The 20,520-nt window shown below is 40.6% G+C and overlaps 3 protein-coding genes across 3 annotated transcripts; 2 read left to right on the forward strand and 1 right to left on the reverse strand.

Moving 5' to 3' along the window:
• The first annotated feature begins 269 nt into the window (after positions 1–269).
• Positions 270–5,633, forward strand: LOC103715665 (hsp70-binding protein 1-like). The gene is made up of 6 exons (XM_008803373.3): positions 270–564; positions 844–986; positions 2,253–2,303; positions 3,556–3,777; positions 3,897–3,999; positions 4,309–5,633. The coding sequence occupies exons 1-6, from the start codon at positions 479–481 to the stop codon at positions 4,889–4,891; spliced, it is 1,188 nt and encodes a 395-aa protein (XP_008801595.2). The 5' UTR covers positions 270–478; the 3' UTR covers positions 4,892–5,633.
• Positions 5,634–8,244: 2,611 nt separating this feature from the next.
• On the forward strand, positions 8,245–10,465 carry LOC103715698 (transcription factor PCL1-like). The gene has a single exon (XM_008803425.4). The coding sequence runs from the start codon at positions 9,067–9,069 to the stop codon at positions 10,090–10,092; it is 1,026 nt and encodes a 341-aa protein (XP_008801647.1). The 5' UTR covers positions 8,245–9,066; the 3' UTR covers positions 10,093–10,465.
• A 1,505-nt stretch (positions 10,466–11,970) lies between these two features.
• On the reverse strand, positions 11,971–20,513 carry LOC103715699 (pentatricopeptide repeat-containing protein At5g59600). The gene has a single exon (XM_008803426.4). It carries the CDS (start codon positions 19,719–19,721, stop codon positions 18,342–18,344), a length of 1,380 nt encoding a protein of 459 aa, XP_008801648.2. The 5' UTR covers positions 19,722–20,513; the 3' UTR covers positions 11,971–18,341.
• Positions 20,514–20,520: the final 7 nt, after the last annotated feature.

The following is a 20,520-nucleotide window of genomic DNA, read 5'->3' on the forward strand; positions in this document are numbered from 1 at the left end:
TGAATTTTTTTTGATACAAAAAAATATTTGAACTTTCATTCACCGGCTTGTGTATGAATTTAGATATTAACATCGATCCATATTTCATACCGAACCGGGCGGTTTTCAAACCTTGGCGGGCAGTTGCATCGGAAAAGTACTAATGCCGGCAAGCACCTTGCCGACTAGTTGATACAACTTTGAGCGTTTTTCAGTGTAACCCCTTACAAATTAAAAATCAGATTCAACGTATCAGGTTTTAACTTTTTAATCTCGATCGGAAGACAGAAGCCTCCACATATTTCGCGACATTTCGAGAAGGCTCTCCGCCACTCGTCTGCGTCCAGCTCTCCTCCTTTCTTCGACTGCTCCTCAGATTTCTCGCCCGTTTTCCACCTCCAAACTATCAGCGTCTATAAAAGATCCTTTTGATTCCAACCTCTTTTATCGCGAGATTCGAGATCGATACCTTCTTCCTTTTCCCTGAGAGAAAGAAATCATGGCAGGCGACGGGCTGAAGTGGGATGGATTGCTTAAATGGAGCCTTTCCCATTCTGATGGGACTGCCCCTCCTCGGAATTTGAGGTATTCTAGGGTTTCCTTCTTCTCCCTTTTCAATTTTTCAGTTTTGGATGGGCCTTCTAGCGTTAGGTTTTCATGTTTGCATGACGTTTCCCTCTTTGGTTAGGGTTTGCTTGTTTCTTTTCTTTCTGACGGTATTAGCAAGGTTTTCGCTTTTATTAACTTATTGTAAACTGGGAGCTGTTGAATCGATGCGATAATTGTTCGTTGTTAGATTTTTTTTCCTTTCCTTTTCCTTCCTGATTACTTGTATTGATATTAATTTTACTTTCTGTGGAACAGCGAGGAGGATCGGAGATGGTTTATGGAAGCCATGCAAGCGCAGACTGTTGACGTAATTAGGAGAATGAAGGAGATCACCCTCGTTATGCGAACTCCAGAGGATGTTTTGGAAGCTCAAGGCGTCACCTCAGAAGATATTGAAGGTAAAATCGGGGACACAAGAATTACGTTTCCTTGTGATTCTTCTGCATATGAAAATTGTGTGCGCTAGAGAGACCGGAAAGTCTTGGACTAAGCAAACAAGACTTGGGAGCTCGTTAATTGTCAAACAATTAGCTTGATATATTGAATGTAACTATCTGATTGTTTGATTTATTGAATTTAAACTCACTGTTAGTCTAATATGTAGAAATTAGACCCACCTTATGGGTGTTATCGACTGTGATGATGCTAAAAAGTAGCAAACGTGTCATCCAAGGTTAGGCTTGAACTTGTACCAATCCCAAACTCAGATAGCATCATTTTATTACATTTTGCGAGTTGATCATGAATAGGTTATTGAAGTCAAAATTTGATGCGGTAATATGCATCACCTGTCTGTATCAAGAACCTTATGCATGAGTTGCTTGTGGGTTATATCTAGCCATGGGAACTTTGAAAGGGTCTTTGATAATATAGTTTGGTTCCCTTGGTTTCATATAATGCCATTGCATCTAAAGGAGTGGTCAAGATCTGGGGAGCTGAATCCTTTCTTCATGCTTAGTTTTTTGTTTTGATTTTTTTTATCTCATGAAGTGGTTTTCACCTAGTAATAGGAATTTGCTGCATCTAGTACTGCAACTTGTTTATTGTTCCCACACAGGAATCAGTGCATAATGGTTTCAGTCCTGTCTTTCCCATGCATAGTATACAATTGATATGATGCATAGGATGCCACTGGTTATTTTCTTTTCTGGCTACCATTGTTTATCAAAAACCAATCATATGACTTGAAGATATTCAAAATTATCTTCCACTATGAGACCATGGTATAATATAACAATTAGTTACGATTTAAATATGCCACCATTAGATAATAGTGCTAAACATTACTTTCTAGATGTTTTTTGAGCTCTTTTATTTCCTGTCTCATTTATTTATGTTCTTTTCATTTTCTAGAGAGAACTATATCCTTGCTCCAATGCCTGTGTTTGATTCAACATTAGCTTCTGAATAAAGCCATTTAATCCTTCTATGTTTCTTCATCTGTTCGAACTTGTTGCTGTATTTGCTCTTTCATGGGACCCCTTAGTCCTTTATACATATGATGATGGATTCATAACCTAAGAGACTATCAGGACTATCTGTATTTTGCTCTAAGTACAAATTGAGTGCAATCTTAAACCAATGCATGTATTAGTTATGTTATATAGAAACTTATTTTATTCATTTTCTTGGATAGTCAAAACCTGCTTTTTTTAATCTTGCAGATATGTTGGATGAGCTACAAGAACATGTTGAATCTATTGACATGGCCAATGGTAAGTTTATTAATTTTGCCATAACCTGTCCTTATATATTGGTGTTCTTTTTCTAACTGTTAAATACACATTAGTTAAGCTGTGTTTTGATTGCACATTCTTCTGTGATCACATCAATTAGTTGAAATATCATCTTTGCATCATTCATCAAGCATTATGTGTGCTGCACTTTTTAATGTCTACAATTTTTTGTTTTCAGTTGATATAGTATTGCTGGAACTAAAATATATAGTGATGGACATCCTTATTAAAATACCTCATAGTTCAATTCCATCAAGCATAGTGTACTGCAGTTTCTAACTGGTGTTACTGTTGCTTATTGATGACCTTTATTTGGGTCAGCAGCCTATTACTATCTTAGAGGATTAAAACTTCAGCATTTAGTTGATTTTGCTTCTGCACATTTGGCCATATCTGTTGATTATAACATGATTGATGTTTTTCTGAATCGATTCAAATTGTTTGCACTACATTGAAACTTAAGGCAGCATCTCAGCAAGCATAGCCGGTGGCAGGAGATCTCAAATAGGTTTGACATGACTGGTTATTTAGCATTCTGTAGTTTCCCAAAACAACATCATGAGCTTGTAGTCTTCTGTAATAGGCAAAACACTTTTGGAAGAACTGTTGGAAAGGATAGATTTCTCAGTAATGTTGAAATTTAGGTTGATTCAACTTGATCGCAAAAGTTCTAGGTGCCTGTAAGATTTAGCTGATCCCCCCCCCCCCCAAAAAAAAAAACCTGTATTTTCCCAATGGGATATTATGGTGATGTGTTCACAAATGTTTAGTTTATGTGAACTATTTCAAAAAATAGTACTGCAATGTTTGTTAGTTGCTGGAGTATGGGGGAGACACCTCTGCTGAGCAAATCTTTGTTTTTTCTTTATGTTTTTTTTGTTTTCTAAATCTAGTTTGACTAGATGAAAACTATTCCACCAAAAAAAAAGGGGGGATATCTTGAAGTGGTTAGCCGGCCTTTTTTTTTTTCAGAAGAAATGTAGGTAATTGCTTTAACCCCATTTTACTATCCCTGAACCAAGCAAGGCATTATATATTTGGATTGCTAGTATCTCTGTTGGAGATATTACAGCCTGTAAACTGCAGCTCTCTGTTGGAGAAACAGCTTGGGATTGTTAATATCGTCTAGTTCTTAGCATTAGATATTTGGACTGAAGTATATTTTTTTTCCAGAAACTTTGTTTATTAATGTTTGCCTACTTTCTATGGTGGTTTTTTGCGAATGTGTTAGACTTGCACTCCATTGGTGGCTTAGTTCCTCTGCTTGGCTATCTTAAAAATTCCAATGCTGGTATTCGAGCAAAGGCTGCTGAAGTTGTGACTACCATTGTGCAAAACAATCCTAGGAGTCAACAACTTGTGATGGAAGCTAGTGGACTAGAACCTCTCCTGGCAAATTTCACTTCGGATCCTGATGTAACTGTCCGCACAAAAGCTCTTGGTGCAATATCCTGTAAGTATTTGCTGCACTGCATAATGTGCTAGACCGGAATCATAAGGTGATGGCGTTCATTCTTCCATATTCGTGTTTCTCATCAAGCTGATTTCCCCCTTTCTTCCTGTGACTTCCAGCTTTGATACGGAACAATAAGCTGGGAATTGCTGCATTTCGTCTTGCAAACGGTTATGCCGGACTTAGAGATGCATTGAGTTCGGAAAGTGTTAGATTTCAGAGGTACTTGCTCTTAGAACAGTTTGCCCCCTTTCTTTTTCAGACACTGTTTTATTGGTAGCTGATTAACTAGCTTAGCTGCCATCATGAATAATTTAACTTGTGCTTGCTGTTGGGCCATATGAGCAGCCATATTGTTATTTTTTTTTTAAAAAAAATTAAACCGGTCGATGCACCGGTCTTGCTATCGATTGGTTGGATACGGAAAAGGTCCTTTGATACAAGATGTTATCGTTGTATTGACTTTTTTTTTTTTTTTTTTGATTGAAAAAAGAATCCTTGTACTGATGTTTATTTTTTTTACTTTACCAGGAAGGCTCTCAACCTGATTCAGTACCTATTACGAGAAAACAACTCGGATTGCAGTGTGGTCACGGAGCTCGGGTTTCCAAAGCTGATGGTGCATCTGGCCTCGAGCGATGATTCAGACGTGCGAGAAGCTGCTCTAGGGGGTCTTCTAGAGCTTGCTCAGGACAGGACATCAGGAAACAGCAGCGTCTTAACTGAAGAAGATAAGTTGCGACAAGTCCTGCAGCGTCGCATCGAGGGTATAAGCTCGATGTCCTCTGACGATCTCGGAGCTGCCAGGGAGGAGAGGCAGCTTGTGGACTCCCTGTGGAGCGCATGTTACAACGAGCCATCCTCACTTCGAGAAATGGGTCTCGCAGTGCTTCCGGGAGAGGAAGCACCCCAACAACCACCTGATGTTGCTGGAAAAATTTTTGAGCCCCCACTTCGAGCTTGGGCAGCGAGACCTGCGACCGAGGGCACGAGGAGTCCGGCTGGTGGAAGAAAGAAAGAAAGCCCTTTGCTGTTGGGCCTTGGGCCTGCAGGTGGGACCTCCAATTCCCAGGATATGAATCCCAGCTCAGGTGGTGAAAGGATGGGTCCTTAGCGGTTGCCGCAATTTTGTAAGAGCAGTCCGGTTGTCTTTGGTACTTCGGTAGTTTATGTTTATCTATGGTAGTGATCTGGTATATGGTGGTGTTATCCGCATGGAGGCAATAACATGGTTTAACGAAAGTATTCACTCCTTTAAAAAAAAAGAAAAAGAAACCTTTTCTTAAAGCAGTCTCATCTGGGAAGCGGAGGAGGAATAAAATATTCTCAGCTCGTTCCTCGCCTTCTTCCACCCTTTTTGGTGGGTGGGGCTGTGACTCGACGAATTTAGAATCCAGAGGGAAGCTGCCAGAAAGTGCCGCAGATGGTATTAAATATTCTTAAAGAAAAGCACTGCAAGTCTCGTCATTTCTGATGGCGGTCCTGGACTGCAGGTACCGGTGCATGGCCGGCCGGCCCTACCTTATTCTCTTCAGAGTGCAAGTGTTGAGTTAATGATTGGCTTGCATTGCTTTTTGGACTATTGGTTTTAGACTGCTGATCACCCCTGTGCCCAGCTGTCAGCGACTGGTTCATAAGAGATAAGGCCTATCTTTTCCATTGATTCAATCAAATGGAGCTGCCTGCACGGCGTCGGGAGTCGATGTTGTCCGCAATCAGGCTCTCTCTCTTGCTGATTTTAGCTGATAGATGGCCTGGTTAAATGACATGCTCCAATGTGTGATACGACTATGACTGCATTTTAGAAACAATATCTTGGGGTCACCCCTAATATTCAAAAATCATAAAAATCTATTGCGATGTATCATGCGGGGATTAGTGCTGTATGCCATAGTGTGGTGAACGTTGCATTGATCGATCACATCCTACCATGTGAGGGTCTCTCTAACTGTCCCTTCTAGAGTAAGAAAGTTCGGATGTCTCATATCTGCCTCCTTGTTGGGCCCTCGGATGCCTTCCCCAAGTTTCGGGCACATCTGGCTTCTAAGCCAAACTCTAGCCATTAGCATTCATGTGTGGTGGTGCAAGGGCTCTTGTGATGTCGGACAGAGATGTCCAACCCTAGGTTTGGCAACCATGTCTCTAGTAACATCAGCCCCCATGTTTAGGTACTCCTAAGAATCAAAATTAAGGGCCCCATAATAGTACCCAAGCCAAACAAGTCAAGCTTTGAATCAACGGGAAAAAGTTCATCATCTGTTCGCACACTTTTTTCACTACTGTCATACTGGGGTATGACTGGGGCTACAAAGTACTCTACTGCTATTGATAAATTAAAAGTTCTAAGCAAAAATTAAAACAAGAAATTCCACAGGTATAATGCAAGGAATTTTAAAGAATTATAAAGGATAGAAGCAACAATAAATAAAGGCTAAAGATAAATTCTGATTCTTTGAGCGGCAAAAGGCTCTCTGTTTAGATAAATTCTGATTCTTTGAGCAGCAAAAGGCTCTTTGTTTAGATTATAATTTGATATTTATAAGTAGTTTCTCTCGACTGCTGGGATAGGTGTCATCATTTAACCTTGACATTTATCCTTGCTATTGTATACTACATGGATCACTATGTCATTGTGCTACTATTTTGCTCATGTCTTGGATAGTAGTAAGGTAGGAGCCACTAAAATTTTACACGTCCTTACTGTTGCGTAATATATGGGTTAGTATTGTTATGCATGGAAGAAAGTGCAACTACTCTTTTCACATTCTGAATAGTGTGACTATTCTCACATCATGGGCAGTAGCAACTATTGGCTAACCACCATATTTGGACTTCGCTCCACTAAAGACCTCATCTTAGGCCAATAACTCTCGCTCCTCTCGGTCCACAACATAGTTACTCGATTCACACCATTGCTACATCGGCCTATGGCCTTGGTGTCTTGACGTATACCTTTGGTATTCCGGCCTGCTCCTTCCTTGGTGTATCGACCTGAACTCTTGATGTATTGATTTGCACCTTGGTGTTTTGGCCTAAAGCCTTGGTGTTCTAGGTTGCTCCTCCCGTCTTGTATATTTGGTGCATATTTGGCAAGTTGGCTTGCATTCTTAATATTTCATCTAGCACTCTTAATGTTTCGGCTTGCATCCTTACTACTTCGATCTGCTTCTTCATGGGCATATCAACCTACGTAAAGAATATATCGCCCAAAATCTTGATGTTTCGGCATGCATACTTAGTGTTTCGGCCCCCAAATTATAGTCATCGGTTTGAATATAATGTAAACACCATCAAAATAGATTCAATAGTGTGATATTCACTATCAATCAAGCCTAGCTATTAGAAGAAGGCATGCCTAGACCAGACCCAGACTATATTGATGGCGCCAAGGTTATCGTTCGAATATATCCAATAGTTCTAAGTTTATCGTCCGAACTAGAACGGTGTAGGTCCCATCAGCACTACTTTGAGACTGTCGCAACCATAATTAGAAACCAATAGATATTGCCCAACTCATCGTCATAAAGAAACTTCTAGAAGGCTTGCCACGAAGCAGCCAAATGCAAGATGAACTTCCCCACATCTGACAACGTCCCTCCATCTGCGCACAGACTTCGAAGATCATGGAGCTGAGTTCGGTTCCAAGACTTGCCAAGGCATCTAATTAAAGGAACGGTGTCGCCATGAAATGACATTTGATAGCAACCAAACCACCAATTAGTTCATTGTTAGAAGGAAGTTTCTTCTACAAGCTCATCCTACTCATTTGAAGAAGTGTATTCTCATTGGTTGCGAGCAAGTTAGAGCTTCTTTGTTCTGGAAGCACAAGAGAAAATATTGTTCTAGCTAGAAAGGACGTCGATGTCCTCTCTTGTCTCCTGGTTTGGCCTTTATTGGGGCTTGTTCTATCTATCGACCCGTATTTGGTTTTTCTGGCGTTCACGAGCCGTTGCAATCCATGTTAGGTAAGGAATTGTAGTTGTTTGGGCCAAGCATCCATTCGGTGCTTGTGCAAATAAGGCGAGGCAGTTAGGCTGGCCCATACTCTGTATGAAATAATCTTCTTGAGTTCCTTTAATAAAAGAAAAGGAGTTTGTAACTTATATACCTTTGTCAATACAGCATCATGCATAGTTATCTTTTTATAGTCACCATTTGCATATAATCTTTCGAATCATCTAGTTCCCACGAGAGTTTTAGTCAATGATATTAATAAATAACTATATTGAGTATTATTTGACATTACTAATATTTTACGCAGCATATGTGTATCATAATACGAACAGTGCGGTAGATTGGGCCATCTTCTTTGTTGCTCGGCACTTCAGAGAGATTATCTGAACGAGTATTGTAGATATATCCTGTCTTTTGAATTAACTTTTTTCTTTTAACTTGGCAGACCGTACAGTAATATAAATGCTATTTTCACTATAAAAAAAATCTAGCGTTCAATTTATGTTGAAAAAGCTAAAATTTTATATAATTTTTTTTGGATATTAATATAAAAGGTTAATAAAAGCATTTTGTATTTAAAGTATTTAGGAGAAATTTAATAGAAGAAAAAGAAAAACAAAAGATGATTTGAGAAAAGTGTGTGTGTGTTAAAAAACTTTCAAACGTAAATCAGTTCATGCCATATGCACAGGTATCGCTCTTAAGGAGCGCACATCAATTTAGCTGAGCCGATTGGAAAGGAAACGAAAAGTGCGATGCTAATATTGGACAGCTGGACCACCTCGGGATAATGGTATTCCCTTTCCCCCCATTAAAATACACGACAAGATTCGTGCCCGGCCCCTGATAGTTTTTGCCGCCAACGTGGCATCGCCTTCCTCCCGCGATATGGTCCATCTGGAAGACAGGGAGATATCGGGCCGCCTGCTGCAGGCTAGCGTCTGATCTTAAATCATCGGCATGGATAGAAGTAGATATCTCGCCGTCGTATCTTGGGGACCAAGAAAGAACCAAAACGAAGATCGGTGAAAAATTGGAGAAGTGAAGGCGAATCAAAAATATCCGACTATCCCCTCCACGTGGGCAATCGGACAGGTACGATCGTGGCATCGGACCGTGCACTTTTTTATCCAAACATAAAACGAGACCCCTTAAACTAATAAATATCCCAAAAAGCCCCCTCTGGAATCTCACGCCCTTCAGAAATATCTATCCCCCCACCACACCTCCACCGCTTCCACCGCCGTCGTCTCCATCGTCTCCCCCTCCTTCTATGGCTTCCTCTCTCTTTAAACCCTAGCTCGAAATCCTCTCCTCGGATCTTGAATTTCCGTAATGGGGGAGGAAGCCGAGGACGGCGACTTCGACCGCCTTGCCGCCGCCGCCGAGGACGGCGGCGGCGGCGGAGACGAGGGAAGGGTCCTCGAGTGGGAGATCGGGCTCCCCAGCGCCGACCATCTCACTCCGCTGTCCCAGTCTCTGATCCCGCCGCAGCTCGCCTCCGCCTTCAGGATCACGCCGGAGCCCCCAAGAACCATGCTTGACGTCAACCGCGCCTCCCAGAAAACCCTCTCCAACCTACGCCGCCACGCCCCGCCGCCGTCGTCCTCCTCCGCCCTCAGATCCTTCAATCCCTTCCCCTCCCCTCCCGCCGCCGCCGCCGCCGATGACCCCATGGTTCTTCAGGGTGACGATCCTTCCGGCACGGACGGCGCCGGCAATCCCTCCCGCAAGGTCCGGAGGGCTGATGCTTCCCTCTCCGCCACTGCCGCCGCTTCCGCCGCCATGGAGGAGGCCGATTCCAATGCTCCCCGGCCAGAGAACTCCAACGACGATCACTCTGCAAGGACTCTCAAGAGGCCCCGACTCGTCTGGACCCCGCAGCTCCACAAGAGGTTCGTGGATGTCGTCGCCCATCTTGGCATCAAGAACGCCGTGCCTAAGACCATCATGCAGCTCATGAACGTCGAGGGGCTGACGAGGGAGAACGTCGCGAGCCATCTCCAAAAGTACCGCCTTTACCTCAAGAGGATGCAGGGGCTTTCGAACGAGGGGCCGTCATCCTCCGACCATCTGTTTGCCTCGACGCCGGTGCCGCAGAGCATGCACGAACATCCGGTGCCGGCGCCCATGCCTTATGCAGTGCCAGCGATGATCCCGATGCCTGTATTTGGCATGGCTCACCCCCATGGGCATGGAGGTCCCGTGGGGATGGTGCCGGTAAATAACCACCAGAGCAATGGAGCCTATCATGGACACAATCCTTATGGAGCTCTCGGGGAGCAGCCCAAGGATTGGCCAGGTGGTAACAACTTTGGTTCGATTGTTTCCTATCCTCATGTTATGCCTAATGATAAATAACGGAAAAATAAAAAGGTTTGCTGACTAAATTTCTCTGAAGTGGTATGTCTGGTTGATACTCTGTCCTGTTATGTTTTGTTCTGTGGAATGCACAGTCTTCTGCTACTTTAACCAATCTGATTTTGCATTAAGATGGCGAATTCTTGGTTTTAGGAGCACATCTTGAGATACTTTATTAATTCTGGACTCAAATTCATTCATCACTTGTGTTGTCGTTGTTGAAGTTAAGAAGTGTTAGGTCATCTACTCACACTGAGACAAAATAACCCTTGTTATTTTGGGAATTTACTTTTTTTTCCTCACACCGAGACAACCACAGTTATGTACTTTTTTTTCATCTACTTCTTTTTCCCAATAAATAATTTTACTGAAATTTAATGCACATTCCATGGTTTACTGACTAATGTCATTGTTCCTTTGTATACACACTCCCTGCTCCACTTTTGTGAAGGATCTTAATATTGGTGGAGTCCTTCTCAGAGTATCCTCCCCTGCTGTACCTGACTATTTTTTCCTTTATCTCACATTTGCATACTTGATAGCTCTGATCATATCTTCAAATATACATAAATCATCTCAGAATTAAGCATGTTATGTGGTAGAAGGTCTGTCAAATTTCTCAACATAAAATAAATTATTTAGCTATGTATTGCTATTCCATGATACTGCTCGATCTTTAGATAACTGTAGTTCCACATGATAAACAGATCGTAGTATGTTATTTATTTTCTTTTCTAAAAATATTGATCTTTATTCCAATTATTTTTACACCAATACCTATGCTGCTGCTCAATGATATGGTGATAATAGTTAAGTTCTCAGCCTATGGAAATCTGTCTTCAGCAAGGTATTTCCACTTAAGCATGGACTAAACTGAATGCAAGCACCATCTCATAGTCAGGTAGATCTGTAAATGTTTTAATTATAGAAACTTCACTTGTATAAGCCTGACTGAGAAAATATGGGCCTGTGCAATGAGATCCAAGAACATTTTGTGATTTTGTATCATGAGATTAAGTAAAACAAGGGGTAGACCTAGGAAAAAGACCTGGATAACAATTGTGATATTTGATTTTAAGAGCCTTGAGATGGGGGACGGGACACCTAAGGGCTTGTTTGTCATGGTTCATTGGTACACTATCTTGGACACTAAATTTGCAAAATATCTCATGTTAGATACTGGTAAGTGGTTTTGTTTCATGAATATCTCCACCTTTTCACAAATACGACCATTAAAGTTTAATTGGACACTTGTATCATGCTTCTGTCATATGAGATACCTGCAATATTTTCTTCTTTTAATATCTTCAAATATTCATGTTCGAACTCTTCCCAAATAACAGCGATAGTTATAGTAAACAAGTTCTTATGATGCCCTTAGAGGTGTTCTCGAAGTTGACAATTGGTGTTGTAGCTGGAGTGTCTACTATTTAATTTGCAAGCAGACTTGTAAAAAGAACTTTTTTTTTTGTTGCTAAATTTAAGTTGATATATACATATTAGACTCCATAAGCATGCAGATATGGTAAAAATCTGCACTGAAGGGCTATCAATCGACAAAAGAATGTTGAGTTTATTGTGTCAACATTTGTGGCTGGACTAATATGTAAGTAATGAAAATGAAACTGGCATATAGGCTATCAAGTCCATTTAGAAGAATCTTGACATTCTTTTTTTGAACATGTGATCATGCCGACCTTCCCCCTAACTCAAAGTCAAAATATCATTACATTTCACTGCATATCCATATAAAACATTTAGATGTTATCACCAAATAGATAAAAGATAACTTAGTTATGAAATAAGAAAATGACAATGAAGAGACTACTGGCATTAAAATTTAGAATATGTTTATCATCAATACAAGAAATTAAACAGTTTAGTGCAGATTCCATGCTAGACTACTGACATTGAATATGAAGAGACCTATGGTTTAATAAATGTAATACTCTTCTCCATGTTTAGACTGGCATCATCCATGGAACAAACAGAAAATTGCAACCTAAGCACTCCTTATGTGGTTCTAAAATATGTTTGTGTTCTTTCCCCCCCCATTTTCCTTCCTAAAGTATGTCTAATGTAATCAAGATATTTGACTGTATTATCTTGGTTGGTCAGTGTTATCTACCATTTGGATTCAGTGACCCAATTTCCACATTCTCATCTGGCACAAATGTTGCAAGTGACATTCTTGGTATCTCTCATTTGTGACAACCCTGTGCTCAATGCCTTCATACATTCCATTGCTCCAGTCCTTTGACATTCAACAAAACAGATGATTAATTCCACTGATTCTAGAGACATGTTAGTCATTAATCATTCTTGTCAGCAAACAGAATAAACAAAAAACCATACATGACAAGCCAGGTCTTGTGAATGACAAAATTTTTCCTTTCCTCTCTCCTGTTTAGTCAATTATACTGGTTTTTTCATTGAATTCAAAATTTCAGATATTCCACCAGTGAAAATTAGCTCACATTAACTTCATTATTCGAGTCTTTCTTTTTTACTACCAGAAGTCCACCAAACATCAACTTTCTACCTTTTCATCTTGTCTTAAAATCAGTAGTTTTCAGTTGAAAGAGCAGTTACTTTACCTTTTTCTTGGTCTAGTTTATCTTTTCCTTTCTATTTTGCTCAATTCTAATTAACTCCATGGGCAAAGAATTCAGTAAGGATTTACATGTCTAGATATTTTTGTCACCTATATCTGAAGGGGAATATGAAGAACATTTTCAATTAGTATTGATCATTCGATACTGGGATATGTTAGAAAATGTAAAACTGGTTATGGACATCCTTGTGGGTGGACTAAGTTATCAGAATTTCTTAATTTTACATAAGCTTATAGAAACTAATAACTTATGTAATAGATACTATTACATCATGTCTAGGATTTGAAGTAATTTTGTCTTCAAATAGATATTTTTAAAAGTGGATGGATCAGTTGATGCCCGTCACTTTGAGTCATGACTATGGAAAACCTGTTCCACCAGCATCATTTTTTTGTGAGATGCAATATTCTAGTGTGTTGTGGATGATAAGTGGCCATACAGTCCAGTTACAGCACTCAAGCAATTCATGCTCATGTTCATAATCATGCAATGTTCAGATACCATGATTTTCTGGTGAATGTGCATGTATATTCCTGTGCATTTTTTTATAGGAAAAGTTATTTCCACTTTATTACTCCTTGTGTGGTTTGAGATATTTACTCAGGTTTTTACCTCCTTATAACTGCTTAGAGAGGCATTACTGACTGACGTATCAGGAAGCCCCTTGGTCCATGTTATTTGCATGTAATGTGTAGGGCATTGGCTAATGTAAATTGGAAATAAGGATTAGTTGAGCAAAAGCAAAATACAGGGAGCACAATTTTGGTTGGAATATGTGTATAATGAAGCGTGCTATCAGGGACCAGTGGATCTCCAGATGGAATAGTTTGTTCTAACTTGTGGAGTTAAAACACAAAAGAGAATGTATGCAAGGATGTATGGTGTATATTATTGGATGAATGAACTATGGACAAGTGGAAATGCACCTGGTAATGCAGTTATCAAATGTTGAATGAGGATGGGGGGATTGATGTATGCTTAAACAAGGAAGACTTACAAACTTAAGGAAGCTTATAAGTTGCAGAATTGGAGGATTTATTAACGAATGCCATTTGGGGTATAAATCTGCAACATCATGGGGTTGATATTTGAGATGATTGGACTGCAACCATGTTTAGAAAATATTGATGAGGTGGTGGCCTTTAATTCTGATTGCATGTTCAAAACAGAGGATTAAAATAAAAAAAGTTTATGAATACTTCTGATATGACAGTGGTGAGGAACAATTTATGTTGATGAGGCCAGACATAAGAGAAAAAGCTCATTGTTTATGCTTGCTATTACGTTTCTCAGGGTTCGAAAAAATAGAAAATTTGCTAGTTTGATTCTGAAATACCTCAATAGAATCTCCAATATTTACTCCTAGAGCATCTGAAATTCATTTTACGGGAAGCCCTGTTCCCCCTTGTACTTGATATATAGGCCTGTTATGTCATCATTTTGCAAGAGTATGGTGATAGAGCTGTCATCAGAATGGGGGCTCATATCTAGAACTAGATCAGGCCTGGAGCAAGTTGGATAGTAGTTCATATGCATAGCTTGTTTTAGAGCCCTATTAGTCTTAAGAGCCCATTGTTATGCATGTTCATTAGCAAGGAAAGATTGGCAACCCGTTACAGTTATCCTTTGCATTTCCATTGAGTACATTTCAACTGCATTCAGTGCCAAAAGGGAAACACTGATATAAATTTGTACGGAATCAACTGACCGACAATTTATTTGAAGATGTCTGTTAACTAGCGAGAGTTGTTCTGGAATTTAAACATGATGATGCATGCAATATTATTTTGGTTCTCTATTTATGTTATTTCACTCTGCTTTTTTAAGGTGACAACAATTTCTGGTTGGAAGAATGTAGAAGTGTAATAAAATAAAAAATAGAACTGCTTCTAGAGGCTGCTCTCCCATGTGTGATTGAAGGATCTTAATTCAAATTTGTAAGTAATACATAATTTAGTTGATCTTATGCAGGGAATCTGTTGAGCTATGCGGTTCAATAAACAATCAAAATGAAACATCGTGTCAGTTAATAACCACCGTTTTATCAAATAAAAGGAAAACTGTATTCCTGATCAATTGTAATTTTTTTTTACTAGTTTATTTTTTCTTTTGGATCATGAGAATATTGTCAGAAAAATTAGCAGCCTGACATCATTTCTACAAGTAATAAGAGGTGGGTTCTGTTAATTTTCTGCAAAATATTTGAGCATTGGCTGTGAAGGAGGAGAGGACATACTTGAAATCTGGTACAACATTTGGCCGGTGATTTAGTTTTCCTCGTTTTCAGTTGGGAGTATCATTAAAAATATCAAATAACTCCAATCCAGTTTCTGCCGCTCTGACATTATGTATGCTTGCCTATATCCTTGGAGATTGTTTGGTGACACTTGAGTAGTTCTTCTTCTCTTCTAGTGGGAGATCAAAAAATCCAGCCATTTCATGCTTGATTCTGCATAAAATTTCTACAGGTACTCCATGGTTCATAATCTGTAAACTGGTACGTACTTAGAAATAAATGAGATGAATGCATAAGCTATTCAATTTTGAAATTGCACTTATCGGGTCAATCATCTTGACATGTTGAAAATGCTATGACCAATCTTTTTTTTTTTTATCTATTATTATCTGTTTATTCATGTTTTAAGAAAGGGTCTGGATAGTTCAATGATTGTGCCATGGTACATTATGTACAGTAAATGCCATATGAGTTTCTCCTGCTTATCTGCTAAAATGACTGTGAATCTCTACATACCTGAAAAAAAAAGCCCCAGTCCTTGCAGCCTATATCTAGTTTCCTTTGCTTACCTTCTTGCCATCTTGAAAGCAAGGAGAAATCAATAACAGGGATATTAGGTGAAAGAAGACAGAGATTAGTGTCTCTCGGGCTATCAACATAATCTCTAATGTCTCTCTCAGGAACGCAACATAAATCTCTCCTCACAATCCCCCGAACACAAGGCACAGGTAAGGATCTTCCCTGTCCCAGTCCTGGATCATTTTCAATGACAGAATTGTCAACCTTTGGGTCCACTTCCTGTTGATGAACCATTTAAAGAGCAAGCCTTATTATCATTACATCTGGAAAAAAAAAAGGTTACATCTGAAAAGCTAGCCTTATTGCATCGTTTTGGGGCCAACATGTGGAGGGTTAAAAACAGGCAATTTTGGATTACATTAAAATAGCAGTATCGTGCATAACAGCATCGCAATCTAAGAGGTTAGTTTATTAATTATGACCGTTTGAAAGACAACGAGAATGCTCCAAGAGGATCCAATACAGCAATCTGCTACCATCTAATTCCATCGTTTAACCTTGTCCAAATAGAACTGAAAGGGTTCCATTATACTGTCACAAAAGGCCATCGCATGCTGAAACGTTAGAAGCATGACTTTCAGTCTCTCAAGAACACGCTGTGTTCATAATTTATTTCTGGGCGCGCTGAAATTGAGTTGTTTGACATAACTGGTTAGATCATGTGATTCCAGAAAATGATAGGTTCTGGAATGTGGCATCATAAAGTATTAAAAAACTGTAGCAACCAGGGTCCAGACTTGCTGTTGATTGATACAGTAAAAAATCTGCAACTCAAACCTTGTTTCACTGTTAGATAACTTGATCTTGTTCGGAGTCAACCTTCCATCCGTCTAATAATTCCATCTTGCTTGAAGGTATTTCCTTCTACCATCTTCATATAAAGTATTTTTCTCATAAAAAAAGTATTTCATTTGAAGTAGAATTCCTTAATATTGAAAAATGGTAGAAGGAAATATTGCATTTTAAAGTAGAATCTTCCAACTAATATTTCATTTTCATTCAAAAAATGAATAAACTCTCTCCCAGTTCAGCCATTACAGCATGACTACAAGCCGTCAGAATGTTAAATGGTCAGGTATCATACCCTCCTTTTGCATTAGATAGAAAAGCCCGATTGCAAAGTCACAGTGTTCATGATTAGCAAATCCGAAGATCATAGAATTGCATGAAAGTGCATTCCTTCCTCTTATCTAGGTAGCTGATAGTCTCCTACAACACATAGAATACTGCTGAAAAGTGTCCAGAAGAAAATTGAACCGCAACCTAATAAAAATCTAATGAAGCATTACTTACCAGTCGTAGCTCAAGAGGCCACTGTTAGGAGGGAAGATTTTGTCTAACTCAGAAATTAAATCAGGATTTTGTTTAAGTTAGGGAGAAGAGAGAGAGAGAGAGAGAGAGAGAGAGAGAGAGAGAGAGAGACCATGTTAAAAGCCAATTGTATAATCTGTACAACTTATTGATGCATAGAATTTACAGCCGTTAGCCATAACCATCCAAATAAAGGGCTATGTTCAACATTTACTATGGATGTGAGTAGTATGCACCAATATCCTGTAGAGACACTCCAGATTAATGAATGCATGTCTTGCTATAGATTCTGGAGTAAGTTATGATAAAATCACATAAATATTTTAGGCCTTTTTTTGTAAAAATAGGCAAGGCTTTGCGGCAAAATGGTATAACAATGCATTTGTCTTGTATAACTTCTGATGTTAAGATGACAAAACTGCATCTCAAAAAAGAAAAAAAAAGGAGAGAGAGAAAAAGAAAAAGAAAGAAAGGAAGAATAAAGAGAAAAAGGGAGGAGAAGAGGAAGAAGAAGCAAAACAGGCTTATTAATATTGCCATTTGATGCCTCTCCCAATTTCTATTTCAACTGGAGTTTGAAGGCCTCTTCAGGCACCAATTTTCAACTTCCACAATAATTTTATAGCTTAATTTTCTCCCGCTCCATCTGCATTGGCTTACTCACCATTTGTTTGTATGACAATGCCTCCACATCCATCATTGATTTATGATGACCTTTTATTTGTGCATAATTCTATGTAGGATGCTTCGAACACAGCTGGTTCGATTGACCATTGAGAGACCAGATGAAGGTTACTACGGCTCAACCTTGGGGACTACTATTTCTTTGTCTTTAATCTGCTTCCACCGACAGCATTTCCTTACAAGTTGAGGCTCCAGATCAAGTCACAATAGACATTCTTCTTCCATCGAAAAACAAGGCATTCTTCTGTTTAAAAGTCACTACCAGGTTGTTCAGTCCATTTCTTCTCTGCATTCATAAATTTTGCGCCCATCTTTTAGACGATTTTGCACTCTTCTTTCTTCTATTTTATTTCCCTATACTATCAAAGTCAAATTATCTCTCTTATCCATTGAGATGCACCGTACAAGCCTCTTTATATGTCTCTTTATTCTTCCTTCAGACCTTCTGTTATTCAGAAGTTGTTGATGCGCCATCAGAACTAAATGCCCATATGATTGTGTTTATCAAATATTGCTAAATTTTCATGAATTGGCATAGATCCATCTATTGGAAGACACCTGCTCTCGGACATTACTTTCCCTTCTTTTACCGATTTCCTTAAATTATGCCCGAAGATCTTTCCTGTTTGTTTATATTTTTCCTTGGTATCATTAGAAAGACCTCTCTCCTACCTTTGTTCCATAGAATCAGTCCACCAAATAAATCTTTGTTTACGAAGCATGACCGATATTAAAATAGCATATCTAGCTGTTTCCAAATGCACATACCAACGTGCATAGAGTAAGTAAACTAGAGTTTTTTGTCCACAGCCATTTCCATTAAATCAGGTAGACTCTATCCAACTGCACCCCAGGAACTTTTTCATTTTCTGTTTCTTCATCAATTTCTTCATCTTGACAGCATCTGCCTGTCTCCCAGCATCGAGAAGCATGCTTGACAATATTACACAGCTTCCCGCACTCTCTGGCTCGATTTCAAACAGATGCAAAGCTGCTGTCTTAGCAAGCTCAACATTGCCATGGCACCGGCAAGCCCCTAATAATGCTCCCCACACAAAAGAATCCGGCTCCATAGGCATTCCCTTGATGAGATCATACGCCTCCGCGAGCTTCCCAGCTTTGCCAAGCAAGTCCACCATGCAAGCATAATGCTCCAACCGTGGCTCAATCCCATGACATTCTTGCATCAAAATGAATAAATGATTCCCTAGTTCGACCATTCCAGCATGACTACAAGCTGTAAAGACTGCCGTAAATGTAAGATGGTCAGGTTTCGCATGCTCATGTTGCATCTGATAGAAAAGCCTGATTGCATTCTCACAGTATCCATGGTTCGAATATCCGAAAATCATAGAATTCCATGAAACAGAACTTCTCTCCTGCATCTTATCAAAAATCCTGGCTGCCTCCGATATAAGCCCACACTTGGCATACATGTCAACAAGAGCACTACCAACGAACAAATCTTTGTCCACCCCTGTTACCACAGCATAACCATGAATCTCTTTTCCATGTCTCAGGTCTGCAACATGGGCACAAGCCGGCAAAAGACTGCTGATTGTGACCGAGCTCGGCCTTATTCCTGCAACCACTACCATTTGCTTGAACATCCCAAAGGCCTCGTCGTACTTGAAATTGAGCACATAACCAGATATAATTGATGTCCAAGAAACAACATCAGGCTCAACTCCATCAACCTGCATCGATCTAAACAGATCCATTGCCATCACATCATTGCCCATCCGAGAGAACCCAGAAATCAGCGCATTCCATGTCACTAAATCTGGTTTTACTCCTAAAGATCTCATCTTTATGACTAGGACCACGGCAGTTTCTGCTAGGCCTCCATGGGCATAGCCCGAGACCATGGAATTCCACACCACGAGATCCTTCTCGCCCGTTCTGTCGAACACCCTCCGAGCACCGTGAAGTTTTCCGCATTTGGAGTACATATCGATCAAAGCGCTAGCAATGAAAGCATCAGAATCGAGCAGAGAACGAGTGGCCAAAGTGTGCGCTGCTCTTCCGCTTTTCAGGTCAGAGAGGTTGGCACAGGCCCGGAGAACGCCGGGAAGGACGTAACGGTCGGGTCTCAGGCCTTCGTGGAGAAGTCGGTGGAAGACACGGAGGGTCTCCTTGTGGAGACCTTGGCGGGAGAAGTAGCTGATCTGGGCGATCCAATGGCTGGGATTTGCTTTACACATCCTCGTAGGATCTCCTCCTCCACTGGATATCTATGAGAACAAAGCCCACGCCTAAACGTAAGTTAAACGCCGATATATATGGCATGGAAGTTTTTATGCGCTCGTCACTCGTCAGTAAGAGCTTTGTCTCAAAAATATCAAAGGCGGCTGTAGGGTTATCTGATCGAAACTTCCGCGGCCGAGGCAAGGCTCCTGGGGATCGGACCGTCCGAAAACTGGGAGCGCCCGCGCCGGGAAATCTTGCAAGGCAGCAGAAGCCTTTCGTTCCGCCGCCGAAATCTCGAAGTGCTGATCTCCTCCTTCGCCTTTGGCAGCCGCCGCAAGAACCGCCCTGAATACCGGGGAGTTCTTGATGAACGGCGTGGGCCATGTCTTGCGCTCCAAGAGGAACGGGGGTCGAGCCATGGCCACCGTCTCCGCCCTCGACTGGGTGCGGCCACCGTCTCCGCCCGAACAGACCGCTGAAGCCGCCGCTACTTCCTTCTCCCCGTCAGAGACCCCTCCTGGTGAGAAGTTTCTTGAACCCTCTGGCCAAAAGCTACACTCGAGGTTCTTCGACGCAGTGAATAAACTACCGAGATTGGGCTATGTTTCCACTCCAAAGATCGGCTCCAGACCTATCCGCCAACACCCGGCTGATGAAGGCCTTCCGCCAGGTCGGCGAGATTGATGAAGTCCTCAGGCTTAAAACGCGGTAATCAATGCCCCGGTGATGGCTGAGCGTCCGGAAGAAGGTGATGGCTGAGCGTCCGGAAGAAGCCGAAGCAGTTTTCGAGGAAATGATCTTCTCGGGGTAAGC

The sequence above is a fragment of the Phoenix dactylifera genome, chromosome 3, assembly GCF_009389715.1.
Source record: "Phoenix dactylifera cultivar Barhee BC4 chromosome 3, palm_55x_up_171113_PBpolish2nd_filt_p, whole genome shotgun sequence".
Lineage (NCBI taxonomy): Eukaryota > Viridiplantae > Streptophyta > Magnoliopsida > Arecales > Arecaceae > Phoenix > Phoenix dactylifera.

Excerpts from the sequence above, each read along its gene's own strand:
- LOC103715665 (XM_008803373.3), top strand. The coding sequence starts at position 479 with ATGGCAGGCGACGGGCTGAAGTGGGATGGATTGCTTAAATGGAGCCTT. Across the intron at positions 2,304-3,555 it reads ATCTATTGACATGGCCAATG|ACTTGCACTCCATTGGTGGC; the intron begins GTAAGTTTATTA and ends CGAATGTGTTAG. Across the intron at positions 4,000-4,308 it reads GAAAGTGTTAGATTTCAGAG|GAAGGCTCTCAACCTGATTC; the intron begins GTACTTGCTCTT and ends TTACTTTACCAG.
- LOC103715698 (XM_008803425.4), top strand. The coding sequence starts at position 9,067 with ATGGGGGAGGAAGCCGAGGACGGCGACTTCGACCGCCTTGCCGCCGCC.
- LOC103715699 (XM_008803426.4), bottom strand. The coding sequence starts at position 19,721 with ATGTGTAAAGCAAATCCCAGCCATTGGATCGCCCAGATCAGCTACTTC.